The sequence below is a fragment of the Tiliqua scincoides genome, chromosome 1 (assembly GCF_035046505.1).
Source record: "Tiliqua scincoides isolate rTilSci1 chromosome 1, rTilSci1.hap2, whole genome shotgun sequence".
Lineage (NCBI taxonomy): Eukaryota > Metazoa > Chordata > Lepidosauria > Squamata > Scincidae > Tiliqua > Tiliqua scincoides.
The window spans coordinates 267230796-267248444 of record NC_089821.1 but is presented as its reverse complement, the minus strand read 5'-3'; the positions used below and the strand labels follow the sequence as shown (position 1 = coordinate 267248444).

Here is a 17649-nt window from a genome sequence, read left to right as displayed (position 1 = left end):
TTGCGCTCACTGGGACATGCCTTGTGTGCTGCTTGAGCTCTCCTCTTTTCCTCAATGACTAGTGTCAACTCCTCAGAGTGGGCTTCAAACCAGTCTGCCGTCTTGTTGGTCTTCTTGCCAAATATGGACAAGGCGGTGTTGTAAACGGCATTCTTGAAATGTTCCCATCTGTTGGATGCGTTTGCATCCCCATTTTACAAATATGGGGGAAAACCCACTTTTTGGTGCCTGATTGTGGATCACCTACAGATTTTGTTTCATTTCTTGGGTCTTTGTCTTTCTTTTGTTTGCTGCATCAGTGCAGAGGCTTATTGCATTGCCCTAAATTCAGTTGATTGCCTGGTTAAGCAGAATGTCAGTTTGTACCAGGCAAAGTAGCCAAATCATGATGCCCTGACACAGCTTGTCTTGAATAAGCCCTCATTCTTCAGATACTTGTTGGAGCTGGTGCAATGTTGTGCAAACACCCAAAATTTAAGTTTGCCCAGCAGCACTGAGATGCTTCACAATAGACTATTGACCACTCTTCCATGTCCACATCCCCCCCACCTGTTCCTTAGTTCTCTTGTACCATGCATTGTATTTTATGGAGTATTCTAGTAGCCATGCAGCAGGGCAAGGGTTCAGGCCAGGTTTCAGGACTTAGATCAAGAGTGTGATCTGTTCCTATGCAGTGGTGCTCAGGTGATAATGCTGGGTCTTGTGCTGTGCTTACGGGCTTCCCTGAGGCATCTGTTTAGCACAGGAGTGTCAAACTCGTTTCATACAGAGGACCGAATAGCATTCATCATGCCTGCTGCGGGCCAGAAGTGATGTCATTAGGAAGGAAATGATGTCATTAAACAGGTCATAACCAAAAATAAGCACTTTTTCTCACTTAGGAACTCATTAGCTGCAAATAAGAGAAAATGCTCAAATCTTGACCATATTTCAAGATATGGGAGAGCCCCATTTTCATGTTGGCTGCCCTTTCAGCAGTAACTCCTTAGCACTGTTCAGCAGCTGAGAGCCTGAGGGCCAGATGAAAAACTTCCTTGGGCTGCATCTGGGCCCCTGGGCCTTATGTTTGACACCCTTGGTTTAGCAGATGTGGAAAATGGGATGCTTGACTAGGTGGGTTGTTAGTCTGACCAAGTAGGAACTGCCTTATGTTGACCATAGGCCAACTGGATTGGCACTTACTGAGACGCCCCCCTCTGTGTGTTTGCTTTATGAGCAGGCTGAGTGTGCGCACACCCCTCCTACTTCCTGACACCATGGGCCTTTAAGCTCAGTCCATGGAGCAGGGGTCATTCACTCAACCTAATACTCCTTCTAAAGTGTAATATTAACAGCATCTATGGAGGGGCAGTTGGGGCACCCACTGACCCTGCAATTAAATCAGCAAGTTCCGGTGTGCCAGAGAATAGGAAGAGCATTGCATGTTCATGGTACAAACATGCAAAGAGGGCCAGTTCAATAAGTATTGTCCAAAATGGCCTGACTGCAATTCATTTACTGTACTTCAAAATAGTTTTACTTTGCTCAATATGAGTGCTACAGAGTGAGTGGATTGTGGCTTTTGTGGTCATTTTTGAGAACCCATCCTGTGATTTCTTAAGTCCTTCTGCCTCCCATAAAGTTTCATAGCATCCGCTTCAATGATGAAGTGGAATATTCATTTCCTGAGTCTGGAGCCCCCTTGGTTATTTCAGAGAGTGTCTGCTAATGCTGTTGTATCTAGGAGCCAACAAACATGGTCATTATCATGTGTATTCATAACATTTTAAATGGCTCCATCAGTCTGCCCAGTGGTTTATGTTGATTAAAAAAGACATGTCCCTACCCCAAGGACCCTACAATCTAGAATAATTTTTTTATGATAGTGATGTCTGGACCCAAGTGAGAAAAGCACCTTGTTTCATTAGGTACTACATCAGACCATACTGTGTGCTGTACCTATACTGGTACCTGAGCAAGTGGTCGGTTGCAATAGTATGTGTGTTTATATGGCAGTAAGTTCTGTTGAACGCAACAGGACTTACTCATGAGTAAATATGCACAGACTTGGGTTGCCCCTGGTATCTCCAAGTCAGATTGAGGAAGACCCCTCAACAGCTGCTGCCAGTCAGTACTATAAGGTAGCTATACATGTTCAAATGACAGGACTATAGCAGGTGATTTGGGTGTGGTTTGTGCTAGCCAGCACTGCAGACACCTGCACTGTCTCAATTGCCTATGCAGGGGCCACATCGTTCCACAGCTGCTATAACTCTGAGCATGACTGAGAGTCCAATCCTGGGCTTGGTGCGCAGGCTCACTGCTGGCACACACAGTCGCAAAACATGCTATAAGGCATGTTTGTGAGGCTTACTGCTGGGCAAGCGCCGGTGGTAGCCTAGCACCTTCTGGTGCAGGGCTAGCGCCTGGCAGGCACCCAAGCTCTGCCGCTTGGTAAGCGGAGGCGTGGTAAGGTGAGCGGAGGCGTGGGGGAAGGAGGCATTCTGGGGAGGCAGGTGGAGGGCAGGGAGGAGGTGTGATGGGAGGTGGAGAGAAGGCGGGGGGAGGCGTGCTGGGGGGAGGAAGCAGGGAGGGAGCAGAGATGGAGGAACACGAAGGCTCTTTAGTCACTGTCACATTGAAACGCATCTGCCATTTTGCTGCCCATTCTGCCAGTCTGGAGAGATCCTTCTGGAGCTCCTCACAATCACTTCTGGTCTTCACCCGTTGGAAAAGTTTGGTGTCGTCTGCAAACTTAGCCACTTCACTGCTCACCCCTGTCTCCAGGTCATTTATGAAGAGGTTGAAAAGCACCGGTCCCAGGACAGATCCTTGGGGCACACCGCTTTTCACCTCTCTCCATTGTGAAAATTGCCCATTGGCACCCACTCTCTGTTTCCTGGTCTTTAACCAGGTCTCAATCCATTGTTGGGCAGGGAACTCTAAAAGTTAGTTATCTGTTCTGGTGAAGAACTTCCTTTTGTCTGTTCTGCATCTACTGCCCATTGGTTTCATTGCATGACCCGAGTTTAGTGTTAGGGGAAGAAATTCTGTCCTCCTATGAGCCTGACCATTTTTCTTAGTTGTGGAAAGGATTGTCCTTGGAGCCAGCTTCTCCCCATCAGAAGGATCCTTTGTGATGGAGAACTGGAGCAGCTTCTTTACTGCTGCCTAAAGAACCGGGTAGATGGGACTCCTTAGCCTGGGAAGGCAGCTCATCTGAGAGAAGGAAAACTCTGATCCCAAACCTCCACTGCCTTGTGGCTACATCCAGTTAAGGAAAAGGCTTCAGGAGTCAACCTCGAGGCAAAATCCGGAGCCGGAGTCCCTGAGGCAGTTCATGGCTGAACACAGTCACGTTCTGGCAACTCCTGCGACGTTGCTGGAACCAACCGTATTGGCTTCTGCATTTCCATTGGACCATTTCAGCGATATGGAGAGGGGGGATTTGCTGCATGGGAAACAGTCTATCCTCCATATCTACTTTACCCAGGCTTTGCGCACTGGAGAGGACACTCTGTTCCAGAACCACCATTCAGAGCGCGATACCATAGTCTTCCAAGACTGAAGGATGCCAACTGCAAAGAATCATAAAGGGAATTCTTTACTGCCTAAAGAATCATAAAGGGAGCTGGGCTTCTCTATGCACTGTTACAGATCTCTAGTTGTTGAGTACAGTGCAACATCTTATGTTTTTTTTTTAATGTGCCAATTTGTGGTTTTCTTCCCCCCCCCCCCGTAACATATGCTTGGTGTTATAATAAGCCTGAGGGATGCAAACCCTAAGTATAGGCAACTCCTTTGGCCTCTGCTTCCCATCTAGGGAGATCTCACCCATTCTGACCTTTTTTAAAAATCCTATTAGTAACATATTGTATTTCCATCTGGTACAGCTTGTGCTGGCACAGGTAGTAGCACTTCAGAAGTTATCACCAGTTAGTGTGTAGGACCAACCCTGCTCCAAGGCTGCATGTGTTTTTTTTTAAAAGGGAGAAAGATATCAGAATTTTGCATCTAAATAACATAAATTCTGAGAGAAGCTGAATTCTGCAACCTGTATGAATATGTATTTGTGCATAAATATGCAAATCTAGTTTGGTTTTATCCTGTCAGTGCAAGGAGCTTAGGGTTCCTGGTTCATGAATGGTTGCCGTACATTCTAAAAACTTGCTTTTATTACAATGAAACTTGAAAGTCTTGAAATACTGACGTTTGCACCCCAAAACTCCTATTCCTACCAACCTAATTGAAGACATCCCAACAATGGCTGGCTCCTTCCTGCTTTGGCTCCTGAGACATCAATAAGAGCTCAAAGTCCAAGGGAACAGCCTCCTGCAGCTGCTGGAGAGGTATATCTAGGGGTGTGGAATGAACCCATTGGGCTCAGGGATGCTGGTTGAGGAAACATAAGAACATAAGAACAGCCCACTGGATCAGGCCATAGGCCCATCTAGTCCAGCTTCCTGTATCTCACAGCAGCCCACCAAATGCCCCAGGGAGCTCCCCAGATAACAAGAGACCTCATCCTGGTGCCCTCCCCTGCATCTGGCATTCTGACATAACCCATTTCTAAAATCAGGAGGTTGCGCATACACATCATGGCTTGTACCCCATAATGGATTTTTCCTCCAGAAACTTGTCCAATCCCCTTTTAAAGGCGTTTAGGCTAGACGCCAGCACCACATCCTGTGGCAAGGAGTTCCACAGACCGACCACACGCTGAGTAAAGAAACATTTTCTTTTGTCTGTCCTAACCTGCCCAACACTCAATTTTAGTGGATGTCCCCTGGTTCTGGTATTATATGAGAGTGTAAAGAGCATCTCCCTATCCACTCTGTCCATCCCCTGCATAATTTTGTATGTCTCAATCATGTCCCCCCTCAGGCGTCTCTTTTCTAGGCTGAAGAGGCCCAAACGCCGTAGCCTTTCCTCATAAGGAAGGTGCCCCAGCCCCGTAATCATCTTAGTCGCTCTCTTTTGCACCTTTTCCATTTCCACTATGTCTTTTTTGAGATGCAGCGACCAGAACTGGACACAATACTCCAGGTGTGGCCTTACCATAGATTTGCACAACGGCATTATAATACTAGCCGTTTTGTTCTCAATACCCTTCCTAATGATCCCAAGCATAGAATTGGCCTTCTTCACTGCCACCACACATTGGGTCGACACTTTCATCGACCTGTCCACCACCACCCCAAGATCTCTCTCCTGATCTGTCACAGACAACTCAGAACCCATCAGCCTATATCTAAAGTTTTGATTTTTTGCCCCAATGTGCATGAATTTACATGATTTTTTGCCCCAATGTGCATGACATTGAAGCGCATCTGCCATTTTGCTGCCCATTCTGCCAGTCTGGAGAGATCCTTCTGGAGCTCCTCACAATCACTTCTGGTCTTCACCCGTTGGAAAAGTTTGGTGTCGTCTGCAAACTTAGCCACTTCACTGCTCACCCCTGTCTCCAGGTCATTTATGAAGAGGTTGAAAAGCACCGGTCCCAGGACAGATCCTTGGGGCACACCGCTTTTCACCTCTCTCCATTGTGAAAATTGCCCATTGACACCCACTCTCTGCTTCCTGGCCTCCAACCAGTTCTCAGTCCGTGAGAGGACCTGTCCTCTAATTCCCTGACTGGAGTTTTTTCAGTAGCCTTTGGTGAGGGACCGTGTCAAACGCCTTCTGAAAGTCCAGATATATAATGTCCACGGGTTCTCCCAAATCCACATGCCTATTGACCTTTTCAAAGAATTCTATAAGGTTCGTGAGGCAAGACTTACCCTTACAGAAGCCATGCTGACCCTCCCTCAGCAAGGCCTGTTCATCTATGTGTTTTGAGATCAAATCTTTGATGAGGCATTCCACCATCTTACCCGGTATGGATGTTAGGCTGACCGGCCTATAGTTTCCTGGGTCCCCCCTCTTTCCCTTTTTAAAAATAGGCATGACATTTGCTATCCTCCAACCCAGGCGGGTTTCCTGCTTCTAACATATTTGAAGAAGCTTTTATTATTCCCCTTAATGTTGCTGGCCATGCGTTCCTCATAGTCTCGCTTGGCCTCCCGTATCACCTTCTTACATTTCTTTTGCCACAGTTTATGTTCCTTTTTATTCTCCTCATTAGGGCAAGACTTCCATTTATGGAAGGAAGCTTCCTTGCCCTTCACAGCCTCTCTAACTTGGCTGGTTAGCCATGCGGGCACTCTCCTGGATTTAGTGGAACCCTTCTTTCTTTGCGGTATACACCTCTGCTGGGCCTCTATTACTGTTGTTTTAAGCAGCCTCCATGCACTCTGGAGAGACTGGACTCTTTTTACCCTCCCTTTCAACCTCCTTCTAACCAGCCTCCTCATTTGAGGGAAGTCCGCCCGTCGGAAGTCAAGGGTTTTTGTTAGAGATTTGCCTGGTATTCTTCCCCCAACGTGCATGTCAAAACGGATGGCAGCATGATCACTGTTCCCCAATGGCTCAGTAACGTTTACATCTCTAACCAGGTCCTGCATACCGCACAATATTAAATCCAGAGTCACCTGTCCTCTGGTGGGCTCCGTGACTAGCTGCTCTAAGCCACAGTCATTTAGCACATCAAGAAATCCGGTTTCCTTATCGTGACCAGAACACAAATTGACCCAGTCAATATGAGGATAATTGAAGTCCCCCATGATTACAACCCTGTCTCTCCTTGTCACCTCCCTGATCTGTTTCCTCATTTCAAGGTCCCCATCCGATTTCTGGTCTGGAGGACGATAGCACGCCCCCAGTATTACATCGCTGCACAAGCCTGGTAATTTAACCCGCAGAGATTCTACAGTGGAGTTGGACTCGCCTTCAATCTCTACTTTGCTGGATTCTATCCCTTCCTTAACATAAAGGGCCACCCCACCTCCAACACGCCCCTGCCTATCCCTCCTGTAGAGTTTATAGCCCGGGATTGCGGTATCCCACTGATTCTCCGCATTCCACCAGGTTTCCGTTATGCCCACTATGTCAATGTTTTCCCTTGTCACCAGACATTCCAGTTCTCCCACCTTTGCTCGTAGACTTCGGGCATTCGCATAAAAGCATTTGTACACGGAATGCCCTAGGATGGGCTGCTTATTCGCTCCTTTGTCCCTGCATCCTCTCAGTGTGCCAAACCGTCTATCACATCCCATCACGCTACAAAGGTGCAAGAAGTAGCGAAAATTGAATTTAGAATGTGATAAGCTTCTTTGAGAATCTGGTGATCAAAACGGGGGATGTAAATCTAATCAACAAATAAAAACCAGTCTTTTTCTGTGCTTATTTGGACTTGCAGAAAACATAGTCACTCTGCCCTGATCTCTGGAGTTATATGAATCATGACATTATTGTCACCATTGTTGCAACTGATTACATCTAAACCAGGGGTGCTCACACTTTTTTGGCTCGAGAGCTACTTTGAAACCCAGCAAGGCCCGGAGATCTACCAGGGGGGAAGGAAGCGTCTGACAGACACCCCCTTTAATGTATGGAGCCCCTGCTGGAGTCTAGTCAGTTTCGTCAGTTTTGTTGCTGCATGCCTGAAGAGCAGCTAAAGTGTCAGTTTCAGTGTCAGTTTAGTGTAGACAAAACTGACATATTAACAGTTTGGAGAGACAAGGCTCTGCGATCTACTCATTTTGCCTCGCGATCTACCGGTAGATCGCGATCCACCTATTGAGCACCCCTGATCTAAACTATGGCAGTGTGTGGATCAGGATGTGAATAACTTCACTTTGTATAAAATCTAATTGCTTTTTTCTTCTATTTTCCTAGCGGATTTATTATCTGTCATTGGAGTTCTACATGGGCCGAACGCTTCAGAACACAATGGTGAACCTGGGTCTTCAGAATGCCTGTGATGAAGCCATTTACCAGGTACTGTCTCCACTGAGGCTTTAGTTGATACTGTTCATGGATGCATCATGTTGTAATGCAAAACTGATGGCAAAATGCCCAGAGGCTATCAAGGTAAATTTAGGTTGACTCTCAGGAAAAACTTTCTGATTGCCCAGTTTTTTTTAACAATGTGTGAAGTTGCCAAGGGGAGTCATGGAGCCTTCACTCAAGACTAACCTCTGTTTAGACAAGTTCATTCATCAGTGTGGGACTAAGGAAAAAGAACAAAGGGTCATGTGGCACCAATAAGACGGGCAGCACAATCCTGACTTGTTGTGGAACAGGCAAGCTGGCAGGCCTGTTCTGTACCCAGCGCATGTTTGGGGCTGGCTGTGGCTCATTCAAAGGCAAGGGGAAATAATTTCACTTACCCTGGGTAGAACTACAGCAGCCCTATGGGTCTACTCTGATCTGCACCACCTGAAGGGATGGCACAAATCCAAGCAGCCTGGAGCTGCCCTGGGCTGCCCAGGAATGGGGCTAGGATTTGGCATAAGTGCCAGATCCTGGTCACATCTCCTGCTCCCCACCCACCCACCCACAGAAACGCCTTTCCCACCTCCTCTCCATCCTCATCATGTTCCCAGATCCCTGCGCAGATCTAGAAAGGCGGTGCAAACTTCCGAGCCTGGGTCCAACGTCTGTCTAGGGAGGCTGGCGCATGTCCTGCCTAGGGAGGTGGGCAGGAAGCAGGAGGTGGGCTAGGATCCGGCAGTTATGCCAGATCCCAACCCCCGTTCCCAGGGAGTTCAGAGTGACTTTAAGCCACTCTGCTGTCCTCAGACTTGTGCCCCCTCAGGAGGTGGCGCAAGTTCGAGGAGGCCTTTTGGGGCCAGAGCACCTTACCCAGGGGTAAGGAGAAAAGTTTCCCCTCGCCTCTGGCTGAGCTGATTCTGGCCCCTATCGTGTGCTGGATACAGCTCAAGCCTCTTGGCTTGCCTATTCCAGCACAGGATAGGATTACGCTCCAAACTAAATAAGGGCACAATCCTAGCCCACTTTCCAGCACTGACATAAGGGCAATGCAGCTCTGAGATAAGGGAACAAACATTCCCTTACTTTGAGGAGGACTCCATGAGTGCCCCCCAGCTGCAGGATGCAGCACACGCCCCACTAGCACAGCTATGCCAGTGTTGGAAAGTGGGTTAGGATTGCGCCCTAAGTCTGCAATCCTATACACACGTTCCCAGGAGTAAGTCCCATAGAATTCATTGAGACTTACTGTTGAGTAGACATGGCTAGGATTGTGCTGAAAGTGGCTTATACATGTGTGTTGCCTGAATCCAGTAAACAAAGTTCGACACACATAGGAAATTTTATCTCTTCTAACTTTAACCTTTACTCCTTTTATCTTCGAATATGCTCTGATAACAGTTGCAAATGTTTCTGTCATTAATACAGATAAAAAGGGAAACAGTGGCCATTTTCTACAGATTCCCCATTGTAGCTTAAATTCCCCTGATAAACTTCTGTTAATCATAATACTTGCCTGCAGTGCTGCATAGAACATTTGTACTCCTCTACAAATCTGAAAAATTTATCCATGATTTTAGACAGGCAGGGCTATTCTACCTTATCCAGTGTCTTCTCAGCACCCATAAAAAGAACGTTGGCGGAACCATCCACTGTTACGGTGTTGATGGTATAAATCACTTTTCTGATGTGAGCTTCCTTTTTTCATAAAATTTGCTTGTTCAGTTCAGATATAGGGACTGATAGCGTTCTTAATACTAGATTCTGATTCAATCTTAATGCTAGACTTTCTGCCACCATGATACAGTCCACATTAAACAGTGATGTAGGCTTATAGGCTCCAAAACTCAGTGGATCTGTACCAACTAATCATGGCTGTACTGCTTTCCATGTATTTGTTAATATAATTAACTGATATGTTTGTAATGGTTACTGCAGCCACCTAGATTTCAGCTACTGATTGATTCAGTTTCTTGTCCTTTTCAGCAATTGATGATGCTCAGGTGATTTTTCTTGTTTCAGATGGATGCAGTTGTTTGTAAAAGTGGCAGAATTCTCTCATAATTTCACATTCAGTTTTAACTCAGTGTCCACCCTCACATTTGAATCAAGAAATTAAATTCCATTTAACCACAGCTAGTCTGTTTTCCAGTTTATTTCCTTCATGAGTTATTTTTGATTTATGTGTTTTTTTTCAATTATTTTTAAAAAGTGGACGTTTAAGTAGCATGTGAAGCTAGTGGCAGATGTGTGTTTCTCCATGAATTTGGTTAACTGATATGGACACAATAGCTATTCAATTCTTGTGACTACAGCAGAAAGCACAGCTATGTTGTTTGAAAGCTTTCTTTTTCTTGCATCTCTGATTTGGGAACATGAACATTTGAAGCATGTAGGATCTTCATTAACAGATGCCCATAAAATTTGCAAAACACTTAACACAGGACTCTCTGGTATCATAATCCAGCACTCCAGCTCAGCAGTTCCCAAAGTCCTACTTGGACTTTGTGACTGCACTAAGTTGTTGCTTGGGCAGTGACTAGGTTGTGGGTGAGTGCCCTGCAACGCCAAAGCTGTCACAGCGCAGCAGGGACCCAAGGGCTTGTAATCATACCTGGGGAGGTTGCACCAGCCTTGGGAAGGTCAAGGAGGCCCGCAGCCCCCTCTGCGGGCCTCTGCTCTGCTCCAAATAACTCCGATATGTAATTGGAGCTCACCGTTTTTTGTGCAAAACCCCAAAGTACGCTCTGATCTCAGGAGCTATTAGGAGCAGCACGGAGGCCCACAGAGGGAGCTATGGGCCTCCTGGACACTCCCCAAGGCTGGCGCAACTCCCCCAGGTATGGTTACAAGCCCTAGTTCCTCACCACACCACACTCTCTGCGGTGCCATGGGGCATCCATTTCTGGGCCATTGCCCTTGAAGGGGAATGGCTGTCTTCCAGTTCCCATGGTGGGTCACAACCCACCGCTTTGGGAACCACTGCTCTAGCAGCTGTTCTTCAGGTTATTCTTGAAAGTTCCAGTCTTGTTTTCTGGGCTTGCAGTTTGGTATTAAAGCATTGAGGAAGACATTGTGCAAATAATTCTTGCCTCGGTCTTCCCCCATTGGGGGGGGGGAGGGCGGACTTTTTTCTTTAATGATGCTTCTTTGCTGTCTAGACCAAAATATATTCAGGGAGAGCCCATTAATTTTTACAGCCTCCTTAAGTTTCAATCTAATCTGCCCACATTATTTCTTCTTGTGTTTATTGCTGACTCATGAATTCCAGTCCTTTTGGCAGAGCTTCGATGTGTCTCTGCCCAGGACAGTTATCTTATTATCAGAATTTGGAAAAGCAGTATATGGTTAAGCTCATGAGGATTCAATCCCTTGGGAGGAGGGCCTTGTTTTGTTTTGCTTGGGCAATGATCAATCAAGGATATCCCTGTTAGAATAGCAAAGGCAAGTGCCTTCATTATCTCTGAAACAGCTAATCTACATGAGACATGGGAGGCTGCAAGTACTGTGGGATGTTCTGGTTTTAATTGGAGCAGTGGTTCTGTGGGGCCAGTTAACCCTTTCTCCATGAGGAAGACCAAGATACAAATTAGACAAATTACTTATTTGTTTATCCATTCATTATTTGGGGATTTCTATACCAACTTCCCCAGGGGAAAAAAACCTGGTACTCAAAAAGATAAAAACATATATAACAAATAAGAATAATACTTAAACCACAGTAGCCCTGCACATGCCAGATCTTGTCTGATCTTGGAAGCTAAGCAAGGTCAGGTCTGGTTAGTACTTGGATGGGAGACCGCCTGGGAATACCAGGTGCTGTAGGCTTATACCATAGTCTTTCGAGACTGAAGGTTGCCAACCAGTAGCCTAAAAATAGCAGCTAAAATATAAAAGCAAAAGAAGCAAACAAGAACTTCTGTAGGCCCCCATGAATGCAGGCCCCCCCCTATGAACTTTACAGCCTAATCAGGGGATGAACCCTGCTCCTCTGATATGTCTTTAGTGAAGGATGAGTCCTTCAAAGTGGTAGCTCTGGTTCTCTAGGATTCTCTTCACATTGTCAATATGTATCCTTCTTTACTTAAGCCTTTTTTTCCCTGTTGTGAGGGAGGTATACTGCCTCTGAACATGGAGTTTCTACATAGACATCATGATTAATATTTATCCATGAATTTTTCTCTTTTTAGGAGGCCAGCTAACAATTTTTTCCCCTCAGATATCTTTTTTCTTTTAAATCTTCCATAAGGATTAAATGCTAGCACAGGGCTCTGCTGACTCTGGCCAGATCCAACATGCTGCCTAATCCCCCCCCATGTGAATGGCGCTTACCATTCTGCGGGGGAGCATCCTGTTCATGCCGCAGATCTCCCCGACCTTTACACTTGCCAGATGCTTACTGTATTTTGCTGCAGTACTGTAATGCTTAAGTACTGTAAAGTACTGTAATGTAATGTACTGCAGTAATGCTTACTGTATTTTGCTGCAGTAGGTTTTGCACCCAGATTTCTGGGCATGCATGGCTGCCCAGTGCGAAAGTCAGGGTCGATATGCAGCATGAATGGGAGGCCCCCAAGGCAGAATGGTAAGCTCTGTCTGCACCAGGGACAGCTTTAGCAGCCCCCAGCAATCTCTGCTTTGGAGACTGCTGTGCTAGCATACTTTGCTTTAGCGATCTGATTTTTGTGAGGAGTTTAATAAAATTCTATTTGTATTGTTCTTTTACATTGTATTTCAAGTGTGGTATAGCTCAACAATTTAATAAGCGTTCTTTGGTTTATTCTTTTTAATGTTTTTTAATTCACTTTTAGAACAACATACCAGGAGCACAAAAGTCTTCAAAAAACTGAAAAAAGTGACTTTAAAAAACCTGAGCTCCATGAGCTTGCTGGTTAAACCCAACAGGGCAAATCCTATCCAACTTTCCAACACCGATGAAGCTGCAGTGCAGCCCTGAGGTAAGGGGACAAGCATTCCCTACCATGAGGATGCCTCTGTGACTGCCTCCTCCCACTACAGGATGCAGCACATGCTTTGTTGGTGTGACTGCATCACTGCTGGAAAGTTGGAAAGGACTGAAAAGGAGGATTATCTTGTAAAGCCTGAAAATGAGGACAGGGTCCTGTGAAGTGTGAGGCCATCCTCTTGCCTGATCAGAGCTGCCAGGGGGGACTGGTGGAGTGAATAGGGAGAGTCATCAATTGATCTTTCAAAGTGTCAGGTCTATGTTCTGGGTAAGACAGAAACACAGCCAACTAGGTGGTTCAGGAACAGGTGCAGATTGCTGGAGTCAGCAGGATCAGCAAACACCTGTGACTGCCTCACCCTGGGTGTGGCTTAGCCTACACTGATTGGCCACTCCAACTACTTAATGTTTGGTCTGTTGAGCTTCCAGGGCAGCAGTAGGAGTGTAGTAGGAGACTACTGAACTGCTGCCAGTAACTTGGGAGGCTGGATGTGAGTATATACATGTTGTTACTGACCATGGAATGAACTTTGACTGTGTATCTTGGAAAACTGATTTGGATTTGTTGTTTATGAACTGACTGCTCATTGTGCTGACTAGGACTGTTTACTGATTACTCTACCTGTGATAACCCTTGCTCTGAAATATAACCACTGCATTCAAAGAACTCTGCTGGTGTATGCTGTTTTGTGTGCCTGCTCATCCAAGGTTCCATACAACTCTTTACCAGACAAAGGGTTGCAACTCTAACACAAAGTGCTGCCAGTGGCTCTGAAGTTACTGGTTCAACCTTTCCTGAAAAAAAACCCTCCTTAGATTCCACTGTGCTTGGGAATTACCAGCCAGTTTCAAACCTTCTGTTTCTGGGCAAGATAATTATGTGGGCAGTGGCATCTCAGCTCCAGAGTGCCCTGAATGAAACTGCTTATCTGGACCCCTTTTCATCTGGCTTCAGTCCTTGCTTTGGGACAGAAGCAGCCATGGTTGATGATCTACACTGGGGACCTGACAGGGCAAATGCAATCCTGTTGGCCTTGCTGGACCTCTTAGGGGCATTCAACACTATTTACCATTTCATTTTGGTTTTTTGCTTTCTCTTTTGTTGGCTTGATCCTCTTGTATTTCCTTGTCTCTGCTATTTATTTTATTGTCATTTTTGTGTTATTTTGATCAATTTTTGATTGTTTTTTGAAAATTGTTATTATATTATATGGCTTATATATGGCTTATATTATATTATATATTATAAGAAATTATTGTTAGGCACATTGTAAAAAGAGGAACTGTGGGTTTCAAATGCTTTAAAAATAATCAACTAAAACATGCACTGGCGAAAACCACTGATTAGTATCAATTGCAGCTTGCAGCACTCATAAGAAGGGAATTTTTCTGTTTGAGCTGTGCTGTTGTTAGAAGCGTACAGTGATTAGATTTCTCCAATCAGAGAGAAGGAAGGTTGGATTGGGGAAGCATCCTTGATATTTGTGGTGCAGAGATGAACAGCAACGCCACATTTTCTTGCTTTGATTGTTTTCATAATAGCTTGGCCTGGACCTGGAAGAGCTGGAAGAGATAGAGGAAGATGCTGGCCTAGGGAATGGAGGACTGGGACGCCTGGCAGGTGAGCTGTTGTGCTTTTCTTTTTTGTGCAGACCAAAAGCCTTCTCGTCTAGACAGGCTGGTAGACAGTGCTGGGGGAGAGGTAGCGGCTGTGGTGCATGTCGGCACCAACGATGTGGGCAAGTGTAGCTGGGAGGTCCTGGAGGCCAAATTTAGGCTTTTAGGAAGGAAGCTGAAAGCCAGGACCTCAAAGGTAGCGTTCTCTGAAGTGCTACCTGTTCCACGCGCAGGGCCAGCTAGGCAGGCGGAGATCAGGGGTCTCAATGCGTGGATGAGACGGTGGTGTAGGGAGGAGGGGTTTAGATTCGTTAGGCACTGGGGAACGTTTTGGGACAAGCGGGGCCTGTACAAGAGGGACGGGCTCCATTTGAACCAGAATGGAACCAGACTGCTGGCGCATAACATTAAAAAGGTGGCAGAGCAGCTTTTAAACTGATCCCTGGGGGAAGGCCGACAGGAGCCGAGGGGCATCCGGTTCGGGACTCCTCATCCCTATGGGACGAGGATGGGGAGGTTAGAGAACAACAAGACAAAGGCAGGGTAGGAGAAGAAATTGGGAAAGTTAGGGAGATGGGATGTGATAGACGGTTTGGCACAATGAGAGGATGCGGGGACAAAGGAGCGAATAAGCACCCCATCCTGGGGCATTCCGTGTATAAATGCTTTTATGTGAATGCCCGAAGTCTACGAGCAAAGGTGGGAGAACTGGAATGTCTGGTGACAAGGGAAAATATTGACATAGTGGGCATAACGGAAACCTGGTGGAATGCGGAGAATCAGTGGGATACCGCAATCCCGGGCTATAAACTCTACAGGAGGGACAGGCAGGGGCGTGTTGGAGGTGGGGTGGCCCTTTATGTTAAGGAAGGGATAGAATCCAGCAAAGTAGAGATTGAAGGTGGGTCCGACTCCACCGTAGAATCTCTGTGGGTTAAATTACCAGGCTTGTGCAGCAATGTAATACTGGGGGCGTGCTATCGTCCTCCAGACCAGAAATCTGATGGGGACCTTGAAATGAGGAAACAGATCAGGGAGGTGACAAGGAAGGACAGGGTTGTAATCATGGGGGACTTCAATTATCCTCATATTGACTGGGTCAATTTGTGTTCTGGTCACGATAAGGAAACCGGATTTCTTGACGTGCTGAATGACTGTGGCTTAGATCAGCTAGTCACGGAGCCCACCAGAGGACAGGTGACTCTGGATTTAATTTTGTGCGGTACGCAGGACCTGGTTAGAGATGTAAATGTTACTGAGCCATTGGGGAACTGTGATCATGCTGCGATCCGTTTTGACGTGCACGTTGGGGGAAGAATACCAGGCAAATCTCTAACAAAAACCCTTGACTTCCGACGGGCGGACTTCCCTCAAATGAGGAGGCTGGTTAGAAGGAGGTTGAAAGGGAGGGTAAAAAGAGTCCAGTCTCTCCAGAATGCATGGAGACTGCTTAAAACAACAGTAATAGAGGCCCAGCAGAGGTGTATACCGCAAAGAAAGAAGGGTTCCACTAAATCCAGGAGAGTGCCCGCATGGCTAACCAGCCAAGTTAGAGAGGCTGTGAAGGGCAAGGAAGCTTCCTTCCGTAAATGGAAGTCTTGCCCTGATGAAGAGAATAAAAAGGAACATAAACTGTGGCAAAAGAAATGTAAGAAGGTGATAGGGGAGGCCAAGCGAGACTATGAGGAACGCATGGCCAGCAACATTAAGGGGAATAATAAAAGCTTCTTCAAATATGTTAGAAGCAGGAAACCCGCCAGAGAAGCGGTTGGCCCTCTGGATGGTGAGGGAGGGAAAGGGGAGATAAAAGGAGACTTAGAGATGGCAGAGAAATTAAATGAGTTCTTTGCATCTGTCTTCACGGCAGAAGACCTCGGGCAGATACCGCTGCCCGAACGGCCCCTCCTGACCGAGGAGTTAAGTCAGATAGAGGTTAAAAGAGAAGATGTTTCAGACCTCATTGATAAATTAAAGATCAATAAGTCACCGGGCCCTGATGGCATACACCCAAGGGTTATTAAGGAATTGAAGAATGAAGTTGCAGATCTCTTGACTAAGGTATGCAACTTGTCCCTCAAAACGGCCACAGTGCCAGAAGATTGGAGGATAGCAAATGTCACGCCTATTTTTAAAAAGGGAAAGAGGGGGGACCCGGGAAACTATAGGCCGGTCAGCCTAACATCCATACCGGGTAAGATGGTGGAATGCCTCATCAAAGATAGGATCTCAAAACACATAGACAAACAGGCCTTGCTGAGGGAGAGTCAGCATGGCTTCTGTAAGGGTAAGTCTTGCCTCACGAACCTTATAGAATTCTTTGAAAAGGTCAACAGGCATGTGGATGCGGGAGAACCCATGGACATTATATATCTGGACTTTCAGAAGGCGTTTGACACGGTCCCTCACCAAAGGCTACTGAAAAAACTCCACAGTCAGGGAATTAGAGGACAGGTCCTCTCGTGGATTGAGAACTGGTTGGAGGCCAGGAAGCAGAGAGTGGGTGTCAATGGGCAATTTTCACAATGGAGAGAGGTGAAAAGCGGTGTGCCCCAAGGATCTGTCCTGGGACCGGTGCTTTTCAACCTCTTCATAAATGACCTGGAGACAGGGTTGAGCAGTGAAGTGGCTAAGTTTGCAGACGACACCAAACTTTTCCGAGTGGTAAAGACCAGAAGTGATTGTGAGGAGCTCCAGAAGGATCTCTCCAGACTGGCAGAATGGGCAGCAAAATGGCAGATGCGCTTCAATGTCAGTAAGTGTAAAGTCATACACATTGGGGCAAAAAATCAAAACTTTAGATATAGGCTGATGGGTTCTGAGCTGTCTGTGACAGATCAGGAGAGAGATCTTGGGGTGGTGGTGGACAGGTCGATGAAAGTGTCGACACAATGTGCGGCGGCAGTGAAGAAGGCCAATTCTATGCTTGGGATCATTAGGAAGGGTATTGAGAACAAAACGGTTAGTATTATAATGCCGTTGTACAAATCGATGGTAAGGCCACACCTGGAGTATTGTGTCCAGTTCTGGTCGCCGCATCTCAAAAAAGACATAGTGGAAATGGAAAAGGTGCAAAAGAGAGCGACTAAGATGATTACGGGGCTGGGGCACCTTCCTTATGAGGAAAGGCTACAGCGTTTGGGCCTCTTCAGCCTAGAAAAGAGACGCTTGAGGGGGGACATGATTGAGACATACAAAATTATGCAGGGGATGGACAG

General features: G+C 46.4%; 1 protein-coding gene across 1 annotated transcript in view; it reads left to right on the top strand.

The window, feature by feature from the left end:
* The window catches only part of PYGB (glycogen phosphorylase B), a 60579-nt gene that overhangs the window by 14323 nt on the left and 28607 nt on the right, over positions 1-17649 (top strand). The window contains exons 2-3 of the mRNA XM_066625536.1: positions 7756-7857; positions 14360-14438. Of these exons, the coding sequence (XP_066481633.1) occupies positions 7756-7857; positions 14360-14438 (181 nt within the window). The remainder of the gene's footprint in view (positions 1-7755; positions 7858-14359; positions 14439-17649) is intronic.